Raw genomic sequence first — 19597 nt, 5'->3', positions numbered from 1 at the left:
GCGGTGTCAGCTTTGATTGTGATGCTTCAGTCCCTCCAAAACACAAAAATGGTGTAGATGTCGTCTCTAACGGCATGGTGTTTCCTTCTTCTCACTTCTGATCTTCTCACTCCCTCTATTACGACTCAGGGGAGAAAACTCACCAGCAGCTAGTGGTGTCAAAAATTCAGCAGAAGCCACACCCCCGAGACCTCATCAGACTACAACATCAACCATCTAATTATCAATCAATAACTGTATAGCAAATGGGCAAACATGCCACATTAGCGCGCACAATGATTCCAATTTCGATGCGGTGTATATCTAAAGGATAGTGTTACGATGCCGTCTTGCATGGCCACATGGGAAGGAGGTGCTTGAGGGGTTCCGGGAGCGCGACAACGAGCACATTCTGGTGGCCCCGTCCAGGCCGACGCCAATGGCACAACATAGGAATACCATACCAATTAAAGTAGCCACACACCCCTTGAATATAGCATTAAAAAACCCAGGAAATGTCAATTCTGGAATTTTGGGATTTCAAACCTGGGTGCTCATTGTACACCCGTGTTCAGTTTTAGAATGGGTGCCCGTGGTAATCTCGTTAAAAACTCAAAAAATCCTATGTATAGAAAAAACTATTTGGATGAATCGTATGCCGGACCGTATTTCCTTCGCCATGGATACCATGGGCACCCATTCCCCACGAAACTGAAACTGGGCGTACAATGGGCACCCAGGCTTAATATCCCAAAATTTCAGATTTTTTTGAAATTTCTTGGTATGTTTTAAAGTCTATATTCATATAGGTGTGTGTGATACTTGGGAGCTCCAATGCATTTCCCCTACTAACTACTGCTTGTTGTACTCTACATTGCTACATTAGGTCAGCAGTTGTAAACATGGGAATGTCAGACTGCAAGTTGAGTACAAGGGTGATCTAGATACAATTATATATGTTACAGCTTAGTTGCAACTGACTGGGTTAAGCATCTCCAACAGTTGTAGCGCAAGAAAAAAAATACCTTGACCAATACAAATGGAAGGCAGATGCCATTGACGTTCTCTGCTGAGCTTTGCAGTGTTTTGTTACGTAACTTGATGTTCTGCAGATCATCAAACTTTAAATGAACAAGAAAGAATCATCAGGAGATATCAAATACAGCGGTATATATAATAGTAGGAGGCAACAAAACCAAAGAAAAGTGTTGCATAGTGTAAACAACTTACCTGTTTTTTGATTTCCTGGAGGAGTGCCTTCTTGTGCCTAATCTTGTTGACGAGTTCTTTGCGAACTTCCTTTTAAAAATGAGATGGTAGCAATCAAATAATAGTCATATAGGAATGGATTACTGTCCATCTAGCCTGAAAACCAAGCACGAATACCGACCTCCAACTTCTTTAGCTTTTCATATCTGTAATTTGAAAGGCCCATCCACCGTATCTCCTTTTTTTCTTTTGCAATAACACGAAGTGCAATGAGAACGTTGAAAGCATCATACACTCTCTGCCTAATATTCTTCTCATCAAACTACAAAAATAAATTTATTTTTTGTTAGCACGTAAGTTTTGCACATATGATTCTGTTTTTTACAGTTTGATGAGAAATGCACTCGAAAGTTCTCGGAGTGATGTCGACATTTAGGTTTGGTCCCGATCTTCTATGTTTGATGTTTGATGTAACTTACTTGTCCAGTTTTCTGTTAGGTTGGTGTGTTCTGCCGTCGTAGTTGCAAAGACAGTAAGGTGGCGGTGCTGGTTAGAGGTTCTACAACGTATGCATGTTTGTAATAAGCTGTCTGGACCCATGACATTTGGCGGCTGACACTCTTTGTACTAATTCCATGCCAAATGAAATTGGGAGCGATGCTTCTTAATTCCAAAATAGATAAATAAATGCAGAAAGGGATCAGAGAAATCCATATTATATAAATAATAGGAACAAACCCCTTGACCAATATGTGCCATGGATTTCAGCTCTGAATAAATTTCATCCGCAACCTGTAATAGACAGTAGCTTGTTGAGGTAGTTAATGACTCAAACGGGGAGAAAATAAATCAGTTCCCAAGCATATATCTTTGAAAGGCATGTTATGTATCAGAAAAAATGGCATGGCAGCAATGTAATAGAAGTATTGACTTTTATGCCTTTCAGCATTTAAATGACAGGATAATTATTTTTCGTTGGCATTCAGGATACTCTTTGTGCTTCATAAGCAGACTGCACAGTTACAGTTTAGATAAAGACATCCAAAATTACAGCAAAACTTCATTGATATTTAAACGTAGCATTCAAGGGTGATGTATCATGGCCAATCAGTGAAGGGTATACGTGTTTGGACTTTAGAGAATACCTCATTGTATGTTGTTCTTCCTTTGGCTTCAACTTTCTCACAAACTGCAAAATCATGTCAAATGCTCATCACATAAAAGTACAAGTGTGTTAGTAATTTAACTTTACATTCTGGTAGAAAAAAAACTCACATCAAAAAGGTTACAGCGAAATATCTAGTACAAGGTATAACCCTCTATTGCACAAATATGACGTCGATGACCTCGAACCCACGTACCGACCCGTTGTTGGCCGTCGCCATCTTCTCCCCCTGGAAGCTCGCAGTGTCGTCCAGGAGCAGCGACCCGTCGCAGCCCTGGACGAAGCAGTCGTGGAAGAAGAGGCGGAGGATGGATGCGCCCATGCGCGGCTCGTTCGCCACGGCCGACTGCACCACCCACGCGACTGCGCCCGGCGCGCCTGGGCACGAGCTCGAGTAGAACCCCGTGGACAGCTGCGCCGACGCCCCGCCGGTCGCCATGAAGGCTCGGAACAGATCAGATCAGGGCATGAGGCGACGGTTCTGAGGCGCGGGGGGGGGGGGGCTCCGCCCGAAACTTACGACGTTGCCGAGGACGACGGTGTTGAGGAAGTTGGACGGGCGCCTTGGCGCGGAGTCGTCGGAGGGGCCGTCGTCGGCGAGGAGCGAGGCCGCCTGGCATATCGACTCGGAGAGCTGCGACAGCTCCTCCATGGCCTCCATGGTGGGTCTGTACCGCGCCGGCGGGGGGCGGATCCCGCCGGATCAGGCGCGACCGATGGATCGAGGGGAGCGGCGGCGGCGGAGACCTGGCCCTCATCGACGTGACGCGGGTTTGAACCGCTGCCATTACGGGAGAGGCGAGGCGAGGCAGAGAGAGGGGTGGGGTGGGGGGGAAGAGAGGGACAAGGCGGTCAGTGGTTTTTTTTCTGTATTTAATCGCTCGGTTTATGGAGAGATGGAAAAAAAATCGATAAAACTGACAGTGCTAGCGAGGGGGTCTGTCGTGGTTGAACCATCACGACGGCAGATCCCCCTTTAATAGTAGAGATTACTCCACACATCGACCGCTATCCAGCATGCATCTAGTGTATTGAGTTCATGACGAACAGAGTAACGCCTTAAGCAAGATGACATGATGTAGAGGAATAAATTCATGCAATAGATATAAACCCCATCTTTTACCCTTAATGGCAACAACATGATGCGTGCCTCGCTACCCCTTCTGTCACTTGGGGAGGTCACCGCACGGTATGAACCCAAAACCAAGCACTTCTCCCATTGCAAGAATCATAGATCAAGTTGGCCAAACAAAACCCACAACTCGAAGAGAATTACAAGGATATGAAATCATGCATATAAGAGATCAGAAGAAACTCAAATAAGATTCATAGATAATCTGATCATAAATCCACAATTCATCGGATCTCGACAAACACACCGCAAAAGAAGATTACATCGAATAGATCTCCATGAAGATCATGGAGAACTTTGTATTGAAGATCCAAGAGAGAGAAGAAGCCATCTAGCTACTAGCTATGGACCTGAAGGTCTGTGGTGAACTACTCACGCATCATCGGAGAGGCAATGGTGTTGATGAAGAAGCCCTCCATATCCGAATCCCCCTCCAGCAGGGCACTAGAACGTGCCCCAGATGGGATCTTGCGGAGACAGAAGCCTGCGGCAGAGGAAAAGTATTTTCGTGGATCTCTCCCGTGGTTTTGGATTGTTCGGGGATTTATAGGCGGAAGAAGTAGGGCAGAGGAGCCCCAGGGGGCCCACAAGCCTGCTAGGCGCGGGCCCCCTGGCCGCGCCTAGGGGGCTTGTGGCCTCCCGTGGTGCCCTGTGCCTTGGTTCTCAAGCTTCCTGCGTATCTTCTGTTCCGGAAAAAAATCTTTTCAGAGGTTTTATTCTATTTGGACTCCGTTTAATATTCTCCTCTGAAAAGGGTCAAAAACACGAAAAAAAACAGGAACTGACACTTGGCACTGAGTTAATAAGTGAGTCCCAAAAAAGATATAAAATACATACAAAACATCCAAAGTTTGACAAGATAATAGCATGGAACCATCAAAATTTATAGATACGTTGGAGACGTATCAAGCATCCCCAAGCTTAACTCCTGCTCGTCCTCGAGTAGGGAAGTGATAAAGACTAAATTTTTGATGTGGAATGCTACCTGGCATATTTGTCCTTTGTAACTTCTTTCATGTGATATGAATGTTCAGATCCGTAAGATTCAAAACAATAGTTTGCTATTGACATGAAAACAATAATACTTCAAGCAAACTAGCAAGGTAATCATGAACTTTCGAAATATCAAGGCCAAAGAAAATTATCCCTACAAAATCATATAGCCTGGCTATGCTCCATCATCCCCACACAACTAATTTAAATCATGCACAACTCCGGTATTCGCCAAGTAATTGTTTTCGCACTCTTACTTTCTCAAACCTTTTTCAACTCTCGTGCAATACATGAGCGTGAGCCATGGATATAACTGTTGGAATTATGCCCTAGAGGCAATAATAAATATAGTTATTATTATAATTCCTGTATCAAGATAATCGTTTATTATCCATGCTATAATTGTATTGAATGAAGACTTATATACATGTGTGGATACATAGACAAAACACTGTCCCTAGCAAGCCTCTAGTTGGCTAGCCAGTTGATCAAAGATAGTCAGTGTCTTCTGATTATGAACAAGGTGTTGTTGCTTGATAACTGGATCATGTCATTAGGAGAACCACGTGATGTACTAGCATGTTGATCGTGTCATTTTGTTGCTACTGTTTTCGGCGTGTCAAGTATTTGTTCCTATGACCATGAGATCATATAACTCACTGACACCGGAGGAATACTTTGTGTGTATCAAACGTCGCAACGTAACTGGGTGACTATAAATATGCTCTACAGGTATCTCCGAAGGTGTTCGTTGAGTTAGTATGGATCGAGACTGGGATTTGTCACTCCGTGTGACGGAGAGGTATCTCGGGGGCCCACTCGGTAATAAAACATCACACACAAGCCTTGCAAGCAATGTGACTTAGTGTAAGTTACGGGATCTTGTATTATGGAACGAGTAAAGAGACTTGCCGGTAAACGAGATTGAAATAGGTATGCGGATACTGACGATCGAATCTCGGGCAAGTAACATACCGAAGGACAAAGGGAACGACATACGGTATTATATGAATCCTTGGCACTAAGGTTCAAACGATAAGATCTTCGCAGAATATGTAGGATCCAATATGGGCATCCAGGTCCCGCTATTGGATATTGACCGAGGAGTCTCTCGGGTCATGTCTACATAGTTCTCGAACCCACAGGGTCTGCACACTTAAGGTTCGACGTTGTTTTATGCGTATTTGAGTTATATGGTTGGTTACCGAATGTTGTTCGGAGTCCCGGATGAGATCACGGACGTCACGAGGGTTTCCGGAATGGTCTGGAAACGAAGATTGATATATAGGATGACCTCATTTGATTACCGGAAGGTTTTCGGAGTTACCGGGAATGTACCGGGAATGACGAATGGGTTTCGGGTGTTCACCGGGGGGGGCAACCCACCCCGGGGAAGCCCTTAGGCCTTGGGGTGGCGCACCAGCCCTTAGTGGGCTGGTGGGACAGCCCAAGAAGGCCCTATGTGCCATAGGAAGAAAATCAAAGAGAAAAGAAAAAAAAGAGGAGGTGGGAAAAGGGGGAAGGACTCCTCCTTCCAAACCTAGTTGGACTCGGTTTGGAAGGGGAGGGTTGCCCCCCTTGGCTCGGCCGACCCCTTGGGAGTCCTTGGACCCCAAGGCAAGGCTCCCCCTATATATACGAAGGTTTTAGGGCTGATTTGAGACAACTTTGCCACGGCAGCGCGACCACATATCTCCACGGTTTTACCTCTAGATCGCGTTTCTGCGGAGCTCGCGCGGAGCCCTGCTGAGATTAGATCACCACCAACCTCCGGAGCACCGTCATGCTGCCGGAGAACTCATCAACCTGTCCGTCTCTCTTGCTGGATCAAGAAGGCTGAGATCATCATCGAGTTGTACGTGTGCTGAACACGGAGGTGCCGTCCGTTCAGCACTAGATCGTGGGACTGATCGCGGGACGGTTCGCGGGGCGGATCGAGGGACGTGAGGACGTTCCACTACATCAACCGCGTTCACTAACGCTTCTGCTGTGCGGTCTACAAGGGTACGTAGATCGAACATCCCCTCTCGTAGATGGACATCACCATGATAGGTTTTCGTGCGCGTAGGAAATTTTTTGTTTCCCATGCGACGTTCCCCAACAGTGGCATCAAGAGCCAGGTTCATGCGTAGATGTCTTCTCAAGTAGAACACAAAAGTTTTTGTGGGCGGTGATGTGCGTTTTTCTGCCCTCCTTAGTCTTTTCTTGATTCCGCGGTATTGTTGGATTGAAGCGGCTTGGACCGACATTACTCGTACGCTTACGAGACACTGGTTTCATCGCTACGAGTAACCCCGTTGCTCAAAGATGACTGGCAAGTGTCAGTTTCTCCGACTTTAGTTGAATCGGATTTGACCGAGGAGGTCCTTGGATGAGGTTAAATAGCAACTCATATATCTCCGTTGTGGTGTTTGCGTAAGTAAGATGCGATCCTACTAGATACCCATGGTCACCACGTAAAACATGAACAACAAAATTAGAGGACGTCTAACTTGTTTTTGCAGGGTATGCTTGTGATATGATATGGCCAACGATGTGATGTGATATATTGGATGTATGAGATGATCATGTTGTAAAAGATAATATCGACTTGCACGTCGATGGTACGGCAACCGGCAGGAGCCATAGGGTTGTCTTTATACTAACGTTTGTGCTTGCAGATGCGTTTACTATTTTGCTAGGATGTAGCTTTAGTAGTAATAGCATGAGTAGCACGACAACCCCGATGGCAACACGTTGATGGAGATCATGGTGTGGCGCCGGTGACAAGAAGATCGTGCCGGTGCTTTGGTGATGGAGATCAAGGAGCACGTGATGATGGCCATATCATGTCACTTATGAATTGCATGTGATGTTAATCCTTTTATGCACCTTATTTTGCTTAGAACGACGGTAGCATTATGAGGTGATCTCTCACTAAAATTTCAAGACGAAATTGTGTTCTCCCCGACTGTGCACCGTTGCTACAGTTCGTCGTTTCGAGACACCACGTGATGATCGGGTGTGATAGACTCAACGTTCACATACAACGGGTGCAAAACAGTTGCGCACGCGGAACACTCGGGTTAAGCTTGACAAGCCTAGCATGTGCAGACATGGCCTCGGAACACATGAGACCGAAAGGTCGATCATGAATCATATAGATGATATGATTAGCATAGGGATGCTTACCACTGAAACTATACTCAACTCACATGATGATCGGACTTGAGCTAGTGTAAGTGGATCATGAACCACTCAAATGACCAGAGAGATGTACTTTTTGAGTGGGAGTTTAGCGAGTAATTTGATTAAGTTAAACTCTAATTATCTTGAACATAGTCTAAGTCCACTTTGAATATATTTGTGTTGTAGATCATGGCTCACGCGACAGTCACCCTGAATTTTAATTCGTTCCTAGAGAAAGCTAAGTTGAAAGATTATGGAAGCAACTTTGTAGACTGGGCTCGTAATCTTAAGCTAATCTTACAAGCCGGGAAGAAGGATTATGTCCTTAATGCTGCGCAAGGAGATGAACCACCCGCTACGGCTGACCAGGATGTTAAGAACGCTTGGTTAACACGTAAGGAGGGCTACTCAGTAGTTCAATGTGCAGTCTTGTATGGCTTAGAACCGGGACTTCAACATCGCTTTGAGCATCATGGAGCATTTGAGATGTTCCATGAGTTGAATTTCATCTTTCAGAAGAACGCCCGGATCGAGAGGTATGAGACCTCCGATAAATTCTATGCTTGCAAGATGGAGGAGAACTCGTGTGTCAGTGAACATGTGCTCAAAATATTTGGGTACTCAAACCGTCTAGCTGAGCTGGGGATTGAACTCCCGCAAGAGGCTATCACTAACAGAATCCTTCAATCACTGCCGCCAAGCTATAAAGGCTTTGTGTTGAACTACAACATGCAAGGGATGAACAAGTCACCCGGCGAGTTGTTTGCGATGCTGAAAGTCGCAGAGTCTAAACTCCGTAAAGAGCATCAAGTGTTGATGGTGAATAAGACCACTAGTTTCAAGAGAAACGGCAAAGGCAAGAAGGGTAATTCAAAGAAAAGCGGGAAGCCTGTTGCCAATCCGACGAAGAAACCCAAAGCTGGACCTAAGCCTGAAACAGAGTGTTACTATTGCAAGGGTATGGGTCACTGGAAGCGCAACTGCCCCAAGTATCTGGCTGGTAAGAAGGCGGCCAAAGAAAAATCGGGTATATTTGATATACATGTTATTGATGTGTACTTAACCGGCTCTCGTAGTAGTGCCTGGGTATTCGATACCGGTTCTGTTGCTCATATTTGCAACTTGAAACAGGAACTGCGGAATAGACGAAGGCTCGCGAAAGATGAAGTGACGATGCGCGTAGGAAATGGTTCCAAGGTTGATGCAATCGTCGTCGGCACAGTTTCACTTCAGTTACCATCAGGATTAGTTATGAACTTGAATCATTGTTATTTAGTGCATGCGTTGAGCATGAACATTATATGTCGATCTTGTTTATTGCGAGACGGTTACTCTTTTAAGTCAGAGAATAATGGTTGTTCTATTGCTATGAGTAACATCTTTTATGGTCATGCACCCAATGTGAGAGGATTGTTCATATTGAATCTTGATAGTGATACACACATACATAACATTGAGACCAAAAGAGTTAGAGTTAACAATGATAGCGCCATATTTTTATGGCACTGCCGCTTAGGTCATATTGGTGTAAAGCGCATGAAGAAACTCCATGCCGATGGACTTTTGGAGTCACTTGACTTCGATTCACTTGACACGTGCGAACCATGCCTCATGGGCAAGATGACTAAAACTCCGTTCTCCGGAACAATGGAGCGTGCAAGTGACTTGTTGGAAATCATACATACCGATGTGTGCGGTCCGTTGAGCGTAGAGGCACGCGGCGGATATCGTTATTTTCTCACTTTCACTGACGATTTGAGTACATATGGTTATGTCTACTTAATGAAGCACAAGTCTGAAACATTTGAAAACTTCAAGCAATTTCAGAGTGAAGTTGAAAATCATCGTAACAAGAAGATCAAGTTCCTACGGTCTGATCGTGGGGGTGAATATCTGAGTTTCGAGTTTGGTGCTCACTTAAGACAATGTGGAATTGTTTCACAGTTGACACCGCCTGGAACACCACAGCGTAATGGTGTGCCCGAACGTCGTAATCGTACTTTATTAGAGATGGTGCGATCTATGATGTCTCTTACCGATTTGCCGTTATCGTTTTGGGGTTATGCATTAGAAATAGCTGCATTCACTTTAAACAGGGCACCATCAAAATCCGTTGAGACGACACCATACGAACTGTGGTATGGCAAAAGGCCAAAGTTGTCGTTTCTTAAAGTTTGGGGATGTGATGCTTATGTCAAAAAGCTTCAGCCTGAAAAGCTGGAACCCAAGGCGGAAAAGTGCATCTTCATAGGTTACCCAAAAGAGACAGTTGGGTACACCTTCTATCTCAAATCCGAGGGCAAAGTGTTTGTTGCTAAAAACGGAGCTTTTCTCGAGAAGGAGTTTCTCTTGAGAGAATTGAGTGGGAGGAAGATAGAACTTGATGAGGTTGTCGAACCTCTCATCCCTCTAGATGGTGGCGCAGGGCAAGGGGAAACCTCTGTCATTGCAACGCCGGTTGAGGAGGAAGTTAATGATGATGATCATGAAACTCCTGTTCAAGTTCCTGTCGAACCACGCAGGTCGACGAGACCACGTGCTGCTCCAGAGTGGTACGGTAATCCCGTTTTGTCAATCATGTTGTTAGACAACAATGAACCTGCAAGTTATGAAGAAGCAATGGTGGGCCCAGATTCCAACAAATGGCTAGAAGCCATGAAGTCCGGGATAGGATCCATGTATGAGAACAAAGTGTGGACTTTGGAAGAACTACCTGAGGGCCGCAAGGCTATTCAGAACAAATGGATCTTTAAGAGGAAGACAGACGCTAACGGCAATGTGACCGTTTATAAAGCTCGACTTGTGGCAAAGGGTTTTTCACAAGTTAAAGGAGTTGACTACGATGAGACATTCTCACCCGTAGCGATGCTTAAGTCCGTCAGAATCATGTTAGCAATAGCTGCATTTTTCGATTATGACATCTGGCAGATGGATGTAAAAACGGCGTTCCTTAATTGTTTCCTTAAGGAAGAGTTGTATATGATGCAACCCGAAGGTTTTGTCGATCCTAAGAATGCTAACAAGGTGTGCAAGCTCCAGCGATCCATTTATGGACAGGTGCAAGCATCTCGGAGTTGGAACAAACGCTTTGATGAGGTGATCAAAGCATTTGGGTTTATACAAGTGGTTGGAGAATCTTGTATTTACAAGAAAGTGAGTGGGAGCTCTGTGGCGTTTCTAATATAATATGTGGATGACATATTGCTGATTGGAAACAACGTAGAGTTTTTGGAGAGCATAAAGGATTACTTGAATGGAAGTTTCTCTATGAAGGACCTAGGAGAAGCTGCTTACATTCTAGGCATTAAGATCTACAGGGATAGATCAAAACGCCTGATAGGACTTTCACAAAGCACATACCTTGATAAAGTTTTGAAGAGGTTCAAAATGGAACAGTCCAAGAAAGGGTTCTTGCCAGTTTTACAAGGTACGAGATTGAGTAAGACTCAGTGCCCAGCAACTGATGAGGATAAAGAGCATATGAGCACCATCCCCTATGCTTCAGCCATAGGTTCTATCATGTATGCAATGGTGTGCACTAGACCGGACGTTAGCCTGGCCATAAGTATGGCAGGTAGGTTCCAGAGTAATCCAGGAGTGGATCACTGGACGGCGGTCAAGAATATCCTGAAGTACCTGAAAAGGACTAAGGAGATATTTCTCGTGTATGGAGGTGACGAAGAGCTCGTCGTAAAAGGTTACTTCGATGCAAGCTTTGAGACAGATCCGGACGACTCTAAGTCGCAGACCGGATACGTATTTATTCTTAATGGGGGTGCGGTAAGCTGGTGCAGTTCCAAAAAGAGTGTCATAGCAGATTCTACATGTGAAGCGGAGTACATGGCTGCCTCGGAGGCGGCTAAGGAGGGTGTCTGGATGAAGCAGTTCATGACGGATCTTGGAGTGGTGCCAAGCGCACTGAATCCAATAACCTTGTCCTGTGACAACACGGGTGCCATTGCCTTAGCAAAGGAACCACGGTTTCACAAGAAGTCCAGACACATCAAACGACGCTTCAACCTCATCCGCGACTACGTCGAAGGGGAGGATGTAAATATATGCAAAGTGCACACGGATCTGAATGTAGCAGACCCGCTGACTAAACCTCTTCCACGGGCAAAGCATGATCAACACCAGAACTGTATGGGTGTTAGATTTATTACAATGTAATTCGCATGATGATGTGAGGCCTAGATTATTGACTCTAGTGCAAGTGGGAGACTATTGGAATTATGCCCTACAGGCAATAATAAATATAGTTATCATTATAATTCCTGTATCAAGATAACCGTTTATTATCCATGCTATAATTGTATTGAATGAAGACTTATATACATGTGTGGATACATAGACAAAACACTGTCCCTAGCAAGCCTCTAGTTGGCTAGCCAGTTGATCAAAGATAGTCAGTGTCTTCTGATTATGAACAAGGTGTTGTTGCTTGATAACTGGATCACGTCATTAGGAGAATCACGTGATGGACTAGACCCAAACTAATAGACGTAGCATGTTGATCGTGTCATTTTGTTGCTACTGTTTTCGGCGTGTCAAGTATTTGTTCCTATGACCATGAGATCATATAACTCACTGATGCCAGAGGAATACTTTGTGCGTATCAAACGTCGCAACGTAATTGGGTGACTATAAAGATGCTCTACAGGTATCTCCGAAGGTGTTCGTTGAGTTAGTATGGATCGAGACTGGGATTTGTCACTCCGTGTGACGGAGAGGTATCTCGGGGGCCCACTCGGTAATACAACATCACACACAAGCCTTGCAAGCAATGTGACTTAGTGTAAGTTACGGGATCTTGTATTACGGAACGAGTAAAGAGACTTGCCGGTAAACGAGATTGAAATAGGTATGCGGATACTGACGATCGAATCTCGGGCAAGTAACATACCGAAGGACAAAGGAAATGACATACGGGATTATATGAATCCTTGGCACTGAGGTTCAAATGATAAGATCTTCGTAGAATATGTAGGATCCAATATGGGCATCCAGGTCCCGCTATTGCATATTGAACGAGGAGTCTCTCGGGTCATGTCTACATAGTTCTCGAACCCGCAGGGTCTGCACACTTAAGGTTCGACGTTGTTTTATGCGTATTTGAGTTATGTGGTTGGTTACCGAATGTTGTTCGGAGTCCCGGATGATATCACGGACGTCACGAGGGTTTCCGGAATGGTCCGGAAACGAAGATTGATATATAGGATGACCTCATTTGATTACCGGAAGGTTTTCGGAGTTACCGGGAATGTACCGGGAATGACGAATGGGTTCCGGGTGTTCACCGGGGGGGGGGGGCAACCCACCTCGGGGAAGCCCATAGGCCTTGCGGGTGGCGCACCAGCCCTTAGTGGGCTGGTGGGACAGCCCAAGAAGGCCCTATGCGCCATAGGAAGAAAATCAAAGAGAAAAGAAAAAAAAAAGAGGAGGTGGGAAAAGGGGAAAGGACTCCTCCTTCCAAACCTAGTTGGACTCGGTTTGGAAGGGGAGGGTTGCCCCCCTTGGCTCGGCCGACCCCCTTGGGAGTCCTTGGACCCCAAGGCAAGGCTCCCCCTCCTCCCCTATATATACGGAGGTTTTAGGGCTGATTTGAGACAACTTTGCCACGGCAGCCCGACCACATATCTCCACGGTTTTACCTCTAGATCGCGTTTCTGTGGAGCTCGGGCGGAGCCCTACTGAGATTAGATCACCACCAACCTCCGGAGCGTCGTCACGCTGCCAGAGAACTCATCTACTCCATCTCTCTTGCTGGATCAAGAAGGCCGAGATCATCGTCGAGATGTACGTGTGCTGAACACGGAGGTGCCGTCCGTTCGGCACTAGATCGTGGGACTGATCGCGGGACGGTTCGCGGGGCGGATCGAGGGACGTGAGGACGTTCCACTACATCAACCGCGTTCACTAACGCTTCTGTTGTGCGGTCTACAAGGGTACGTAGATCGAACATCCCCTCTCGTAGATGGACATCACCATGATAGGTTTTCGTGCGCGTAGGAAAATTGTTGTTTCCCATGCGACGTTCCCCAACAATAACACTATAGGTGGAATAGAGTGTGGTGGAGGTTGTGAGACAAAAAGGAGGAGATGGTCACATCGACTTGGCGTATCAAAGGGCTACGGAGATGCCCATCAATAGATATCAATGTGAAAGAGTAGGGATTACCATGCAATGGATGCACTTAGAGCTATAAGTATGCGAAAGCTCAAAAGGAGAACTAGTGGGTGTGCATCCAACTTGCTTGCTCACGGAGACCTAGGGCAATTTTGAGGAAGCCCATCATTGGAATATACAAGCCAAGTTATATAATGAATATTCCCACTAGCATATGGTGGTGACAAAACAAGAGACTCTCAATCATGAAGAACATGGTGCTATTATGAAGCACAAGTGCAGAAAAGATAGTAGCATTGTCCCTTCTCTCTTTTTCTCTTTTTTTTGTTTGGGCTCTTTGGCCTCTTTCCATATATATTTTTTGTGGGCAACTTTGGCCTCCTTTTTTTCCCTCACATGGGACAATGCTCTAATAATGATGATCATCACACTTTTATTTACCCACAACTCAATGCTTAGAACAATGATGACTCTATAGGAAATGCCTCCGGCAGTGTACCGGGATGTGCAACGATCTAGCTTGGCGTATGACGTTGAAACATCTCGCTAGCTATCTTACGATCATGCAATGGCAATATGAAAGTGACGGCACATGTCATGAGACGGAACGGTGGGAGTTGCATGGCAATATATCTCGGAATGGCTATGAAAAGGCCATGATAGGTAGGTATGGTGGCTGTTTTGAGGGAGGTCTATGGTGGTTTTGTGTACCGGTGAAAGTTGTGCGGCACTAGAGAGGCTAGCAATGGTGGAAGGTGAAAGTGCATCTATACCATGGACTAACATTAGTCATGAAGAACTCACATACTTATTGCGAAAGTTTTTATTAGTAATCGAAACGAAGTGCTAAACGCATACTCCTGGGGGAAGGTTTGGTAGGTGTTAACCATCGCGCGATCCCGACCGCAACACAAAGGATGACAATCAATAAATCAATTATGCTCCGACTTCCTAACATAGCGGTTCACCATACGTGCATGTTACGGGAATAACTGACTTCAACACAATTATTTCTACATTCACAACACCCTACTAACATAACTCTTAATATTACCAAATCCATGTATCAAAATTGATTGAGAGGAATCAAACTTCTCTTTCTAATCAATGCACAAGAATATGGAAGATTTATTGTATCCTCTTCGGACGCCTACCATCTTTAGGACTACTTTCATAGCACAAGCCAACTACCAAGTTACTCAAAGAGAGCACTCTCAAAAAGATATAAGTGAAGATCGAGAGTTCTTATTTCTCCAAAATATGACACCGCCGTGCTCTAAAATATCTAAGTGAAGCACATAGAGCAAATTTATCTAGCTCAAAATATATAAGTGAAGCACATGTGAGCTAAATTGCCTAACTCAAAAGATATAAGCGAAGCTCAACGAGTATTCTAGCAAATTCACGATGAGTGCATGTCTCTCTCAAAAGGTGTGCAGAAAGGATGATTGTGATACAACAAAAATAAAAGACTCCTATAATACATGACGCTCCAAGGAAAACACATATCATGTGGTGAATAAAAATATAGCTCCAAGTAATGTTACCGATGGATTGAAGACGAAAGAGGGGATGCCTTCCCGGGGCATCCCCAAGCTTAGGATTTTTGGTGTCCTTGGATTTGGCTTGGGATGCCTTGGGCATCCCCAAGCTTGAGCTCTTTCCACTCTTTATCCCTTTGTCCGTGAGAACATCACCCAAAACTTGAAAACTTCACAACACAAAACTTAAACAGAAACTCGTGGTATCATTAGCACAAGAAAACAAACTACCATCTCTTGAGGTACTATAGCAAACTTGATTTCTATTTATATTAGTGTTAGATTACTGTATTCTCACTTTTCCATGGCTAGTACCCCCCCCCCCCGATACTATCCATAGTTTCATCAAAATAAGCAATCAACACAACAAAAACAGAATATGTCAAAAACAGACCAGTCTGTAGCAATCTGTATACTTCACATACTTCTGGTATCTCAAAAATTCTGACAAATTACGACAGTTTGGGAAATTGGCATATCAACCATCAGAAAAAAGAATCAACTCAAAAGCTCTTTCTGGATGAAAATTAAACATAATTTCGTGAGAGAAAAGTTTCTATTTTTTTCCAGCATGATCAAACAACCATCACCAAACTAGTCATAAAGGTTTTACTTGGCTCAAACACAAAAAGAAACACAAAATACACAATCATAACAGAGTTATGATGGTGTGAAGCAAAAAGCAAAGATAAATTCATTGGGTTGCCTCCCAACAAGCGCTAGTGTTTAACGCCCTTAGCTAGGCATAAGGCGATAGAATCACGTATCGTCGTCTTTGGTACTCAAACCATAAGTAGCCCTCATCATGGATTCATAAGGCAATCTTATTTTCTTTCTAGGAAAATGTTCCATGCCCTTCTTTAAAGGAAATTGAAATCTAATACTCCCTTCCTTCATATCAATGACAACGCCAATAGTCCTTAGGAAAGGTCTACCAAGAATGATAGGACATGTAGGATTGCAATCAATATCAAGCACAATGAAATATACGGATACTGTTGGGGATATTGCCTGCAGTTATGACCCGCCGAATATGGGCCGGGTCACTGTTAAGGTGATTCATCCCTTAAAGCTAGTTGGGCCTCTGTCCGGGCAGTTGAAGTTACAGGATGGTTATGATTTGTGGAAGGACTCCGGGTTCGCAAGACGGCGACTTAAAGACCGCGGTGGTCACGATTTGTAAACCGGCTGGGACTCTTGTAAACCCTAAGGCTTCGACCTATATATAAAGGCGAGTCTGGAGGGGGAGAGGTAGGTTAGAAATCATCGAGTGCTAGGTTAGGGCGAGTTACGCCTTCCTTGTAATCGAATCCATATCAATACACACAAAGCAGGACGTAGGCTATTACCTCTTCTCGAGGGGCCGAACCTGGGTAAATCGCCGTGTCTCTCCCGCTTAACCCCTTTGAGTCGCCACCAAGGTGCTATGGCTCCAGTACTAAGTCCTTTCACGAGGACATCTGCCGTGCCAAAACCACGACAGTTGGCGCCCACCGTGGGGCCTGCGCACGGTGGAGTTGAGTTCTCAAAGGGAGCCCTACCAGGGTCTGGGAGTTATGCGGCGGCGCTCATGACTTGGAGCCGACGCGGCATAGCCTACATCGACAACAGGCGATGGGGACCTGAAGCAAATTCTCTCGAATCAGGCTACAGGGTCCCCTTCGGCAAGATCAACGTCTTCGTCGGCATGATCGGGTCACCCGTTCCTGAGCCGGACACCTCCTCCGACATCGTCGAGCCGGCCAGGTACGTCCGCCCAGTCATCACCAGGAAACTGACCCGCCCGGTCTTTGTGGGCTTCACACAGGGATCGGAGGAACCAGAGCGCGCGGCGGCTCCGGAGGTCACCCCCGTCAACTCTGACGACGAGTCATCCATGGGCGAGTCCAACTCCATCCAGTCCCTCCACGGAGACGAACTTGGGGGCTTGTCATTGGCCATGGATCCGGAAATCCTTGATCGAACCCGTCGCCAGATCGCCATCTACATGGCTGGGGCGACTCAACCCGCGCCAAACCCCGCCGGGGGCGATGGAACCGGCGGGACGTCCAGAAGTGCGTCAGCAGTCCTAGTGGAGTTAGCGGCGGAAATCACCAGGCTAATGTCAACCCCCCTCACGCCGGAGAACCAGGGGGAGATAAATGCGGAGCTAGCGAAACTGAGGGAGGCGGTGGCAAAGGCCCATCAGGATGCTGAGACAGAGTCCGCCAGGATGGAAACTCGACAGGCCCAGGTTACGGCCGAAAGAATGCGGTTGAGCACCGACAATTGGCAGCTCGAAAGACAGCAGCGCGCATCCGATGCTGTCCATCAGCGGAGGCACCAAGGACGCCTACCCCATGATCTCAATCCGACTCGCCTGTTCGACACCCCCCAGACGCCCGGGACGGGAGCCGCTCCAGCAGGAGGGATGGGCCGTCCTCCTAACCCGCCGATTCAGCCGATTGAGGGTCAAATCCCTCGGTTCCACACACCCCGAGGCCACTTCTCTAACCCGGTGGATAACGTACTCGCCGCAACTCGCCATCTGGAGTCCCTCCCGATCCACGGCAACACCCCAGCTGAGATCGAAGCAAGGAACGCCATCGAGATGTTGAAAACAGCGGTGGTACAAAACGCGCAGTTCTCACACAGCCCCGAGCGATTGCACTCCACCCCCCAGGCGAGCTATACCAGGGGTTGGCCGGAGGATCAGCCGGCCGTGAACAGCACCCCGCGACACCCCCCGCAGGACAACCCGCCCGAGCGGGACCCGCCGGGCAGAGGCCCACCCAACACTCAGGAGGCCCAGACTCCTCCCGTGGGGACCGGAGGGCGAGTCGGGGTGCCCTGCTTGTCCCTGGCCCTTCGAAACGAAAGAATGCCCAAGGATTTCAAAGGACCAAGAAAGGTGCCAAACTACACACCAGATATCGAACCGACATCTTGGATCGAGGGCTATGAGATCGTCATGGACATGCTCGACGTAAACGAGGCGGTTTGTGCCAGATATTTCACCATGATGCTCGAAGGATCGGCACGCACCTGGTTAAAAAATTTACCCCCCAACTCTATACAGTCCTGGGCCGAGTTAAAAGAGCGTTTTATCAAAAACTTCTGGGGAACCTGTAAACGGCCGATGACAATCGTCGACTTACAACACTGCGTGCAACGCCCGGATGAGTCGGCGCATCATTGGTCGCGGCGAGTCGCAGAAATTATCCATTCATCGGATGGCATCACGGCAGCGCAAGCCGTGCTTATCCTCGAGCACAACTGCCACTACGAACCGCTGGTCCAGAAGCTGGGGCGACTCAAACGGAAAGTTCAGGATATGGGCGAGCTGATGGACACCCTCACTAGGTACGCCGAAGCCGACGATACCAAGGATCCCGGCGAAGACGGCAAGGGTAGCTCGCCCAAGAAGGGCGATCCAACGAATAAGCATGCCCGCCTCCAGGGCCGCAACCGTCATAACCAGGGGACCAACGGCAAACGTAGGCCGCATGAGGAGCCCTCGGATCTGGTTGCCAACACCAACGCCAACGACGGCAAAAAGAAGAATCAAGGCTTCAGCGGGAAAAGACCGCGCAACTACGAAGAACTACTCAAAGGCCCTTGCCCGCACCACGCCACGGCCGATGGCCCGGCAGGTCACTCCTGGGAGAACTGCTTCGTGATGCGGGAGTTTCGGGCCGAGGCAATCAAGAAGAGCCAGAGCGAAGACCCGAACCGTCGCCAAGACCAACTCACCGCGCCCAACCAAAGGCACAACCCCTTCGGCGGTTTTCCCGAACAGGAGGCCCAGGGGGGGCCGCAGCCAGGCGGCGGCCAGTACCCGGTACACCACCACCGGCGGTACAACCCGCCGGGAGTCTTCCAGCAGCAACCCCCGCAGAGGGCTCCGCAGGACCAGGATGACCATGGGGGCTTCCGCAACAATCCTAAACAGCTAAGTAATGGGCAATATCATGTTTTCACCACTAATGCTTGCAGACGTGATAAAAAGGTAAATCACCGGGCGTACAGCGTAATTGAGCCGGCAGTTCCCAGATATCTCCACTGGTCCGAACAGACCATAACATGGAGCAGAGAGGATCACCCGCCGAGAATAGATAACCCGGGCGACCTGGCCTTGGTCGTGGCTCCCCAAGTGGCGGGTTACACTCTATCGAAAGTACTAATGGATGGCGGCAGCAGCATTAATATCCTATACTTCGACACCTTCCGGAGGATGAATCTATTAGAGAAAGACTTGATGCCTTCAACCACAGTTTTCCACGGCATCGTCCCGGGCAAATCCG

The 19597-nt window shown here is 46.9% G+C and overlaps 1 protein-coding gene across 1 annotated transcript; it reads right to left on the bottom strand.

Annotated features, from left to right (window-relative positions):
• Positions 1 to 1118: 1118 nt before the first annotated feature.
• LOC123405677 (transcription factor Dp family member 3-like) lies at positions 1119 to 3014 on the bottom strand. Its single transcript, XM_045099279.1, has 6 exons — positions 2870 to 3014; positions 2550 to 2765; positions 2334 to 2377; positions 1927 to 1980; positions 1370 to 1510; positions 1119 to 1278 (listed from the first exon to the last, which is right to left on the bottom strand). The coding sequence occupies exons 1-6, from the start codon at positions 3012 to 3014 to the stop codon at positions 1135 to 1137; spliced, it is 744 nt and encodes a 247-aa protein (XP_044955214.1). The 3' UTR covers positions 1119 to 1134.
• Positions 3015 to 19597: the final 16583 nt, after the last annotated feature.

The sequence above is a fragment of the Hordeum vulgare genome, chromosome 6H, assembly GCF_904849725.1.
Source record: "Hordeum vulgare subsp. vulgare chromosome 6H, MorexV3_pseudomolecules_assembly, whole genome shotgun sequence".
In the NCBI taxonomy this organism is placed as follows: domain Eukaryota; kingdom Viridiplantae; phylum Streptophyta; class Magnoliopsida; order Poales; family Poaceae; genus Hordeum; species Hordeum vulgare.
The sequence above is the reverse complement of the archived record's forward strand: the minus strand, read 5'-3'. Positions and strand labels throughout refer to the sequence as shown.

Coding starts and splice junctions, on each gene's coding strand:
- LOC123405677 (XM_045099279.1), bottom strand. CDS start 3,014: ATGGAGGCCATGGAGGAGCTGTCGCAGCTCTCCGAGTCGATATGCCAG. Junction 2,378..2,549: donor CGACGGCCAACAACGGGTCG/GTACGTGGGTTC, acceptor ATGATTTTGCAG/TTTGTGAGAAAGTTGAAGCC. Junction 1,981..2,333: donor GAAGAACAACATACAATGAG/GTATTCTCTAAA, acceptor TGTCTATTACAG/GTTGCGGATGAAATTTATTC.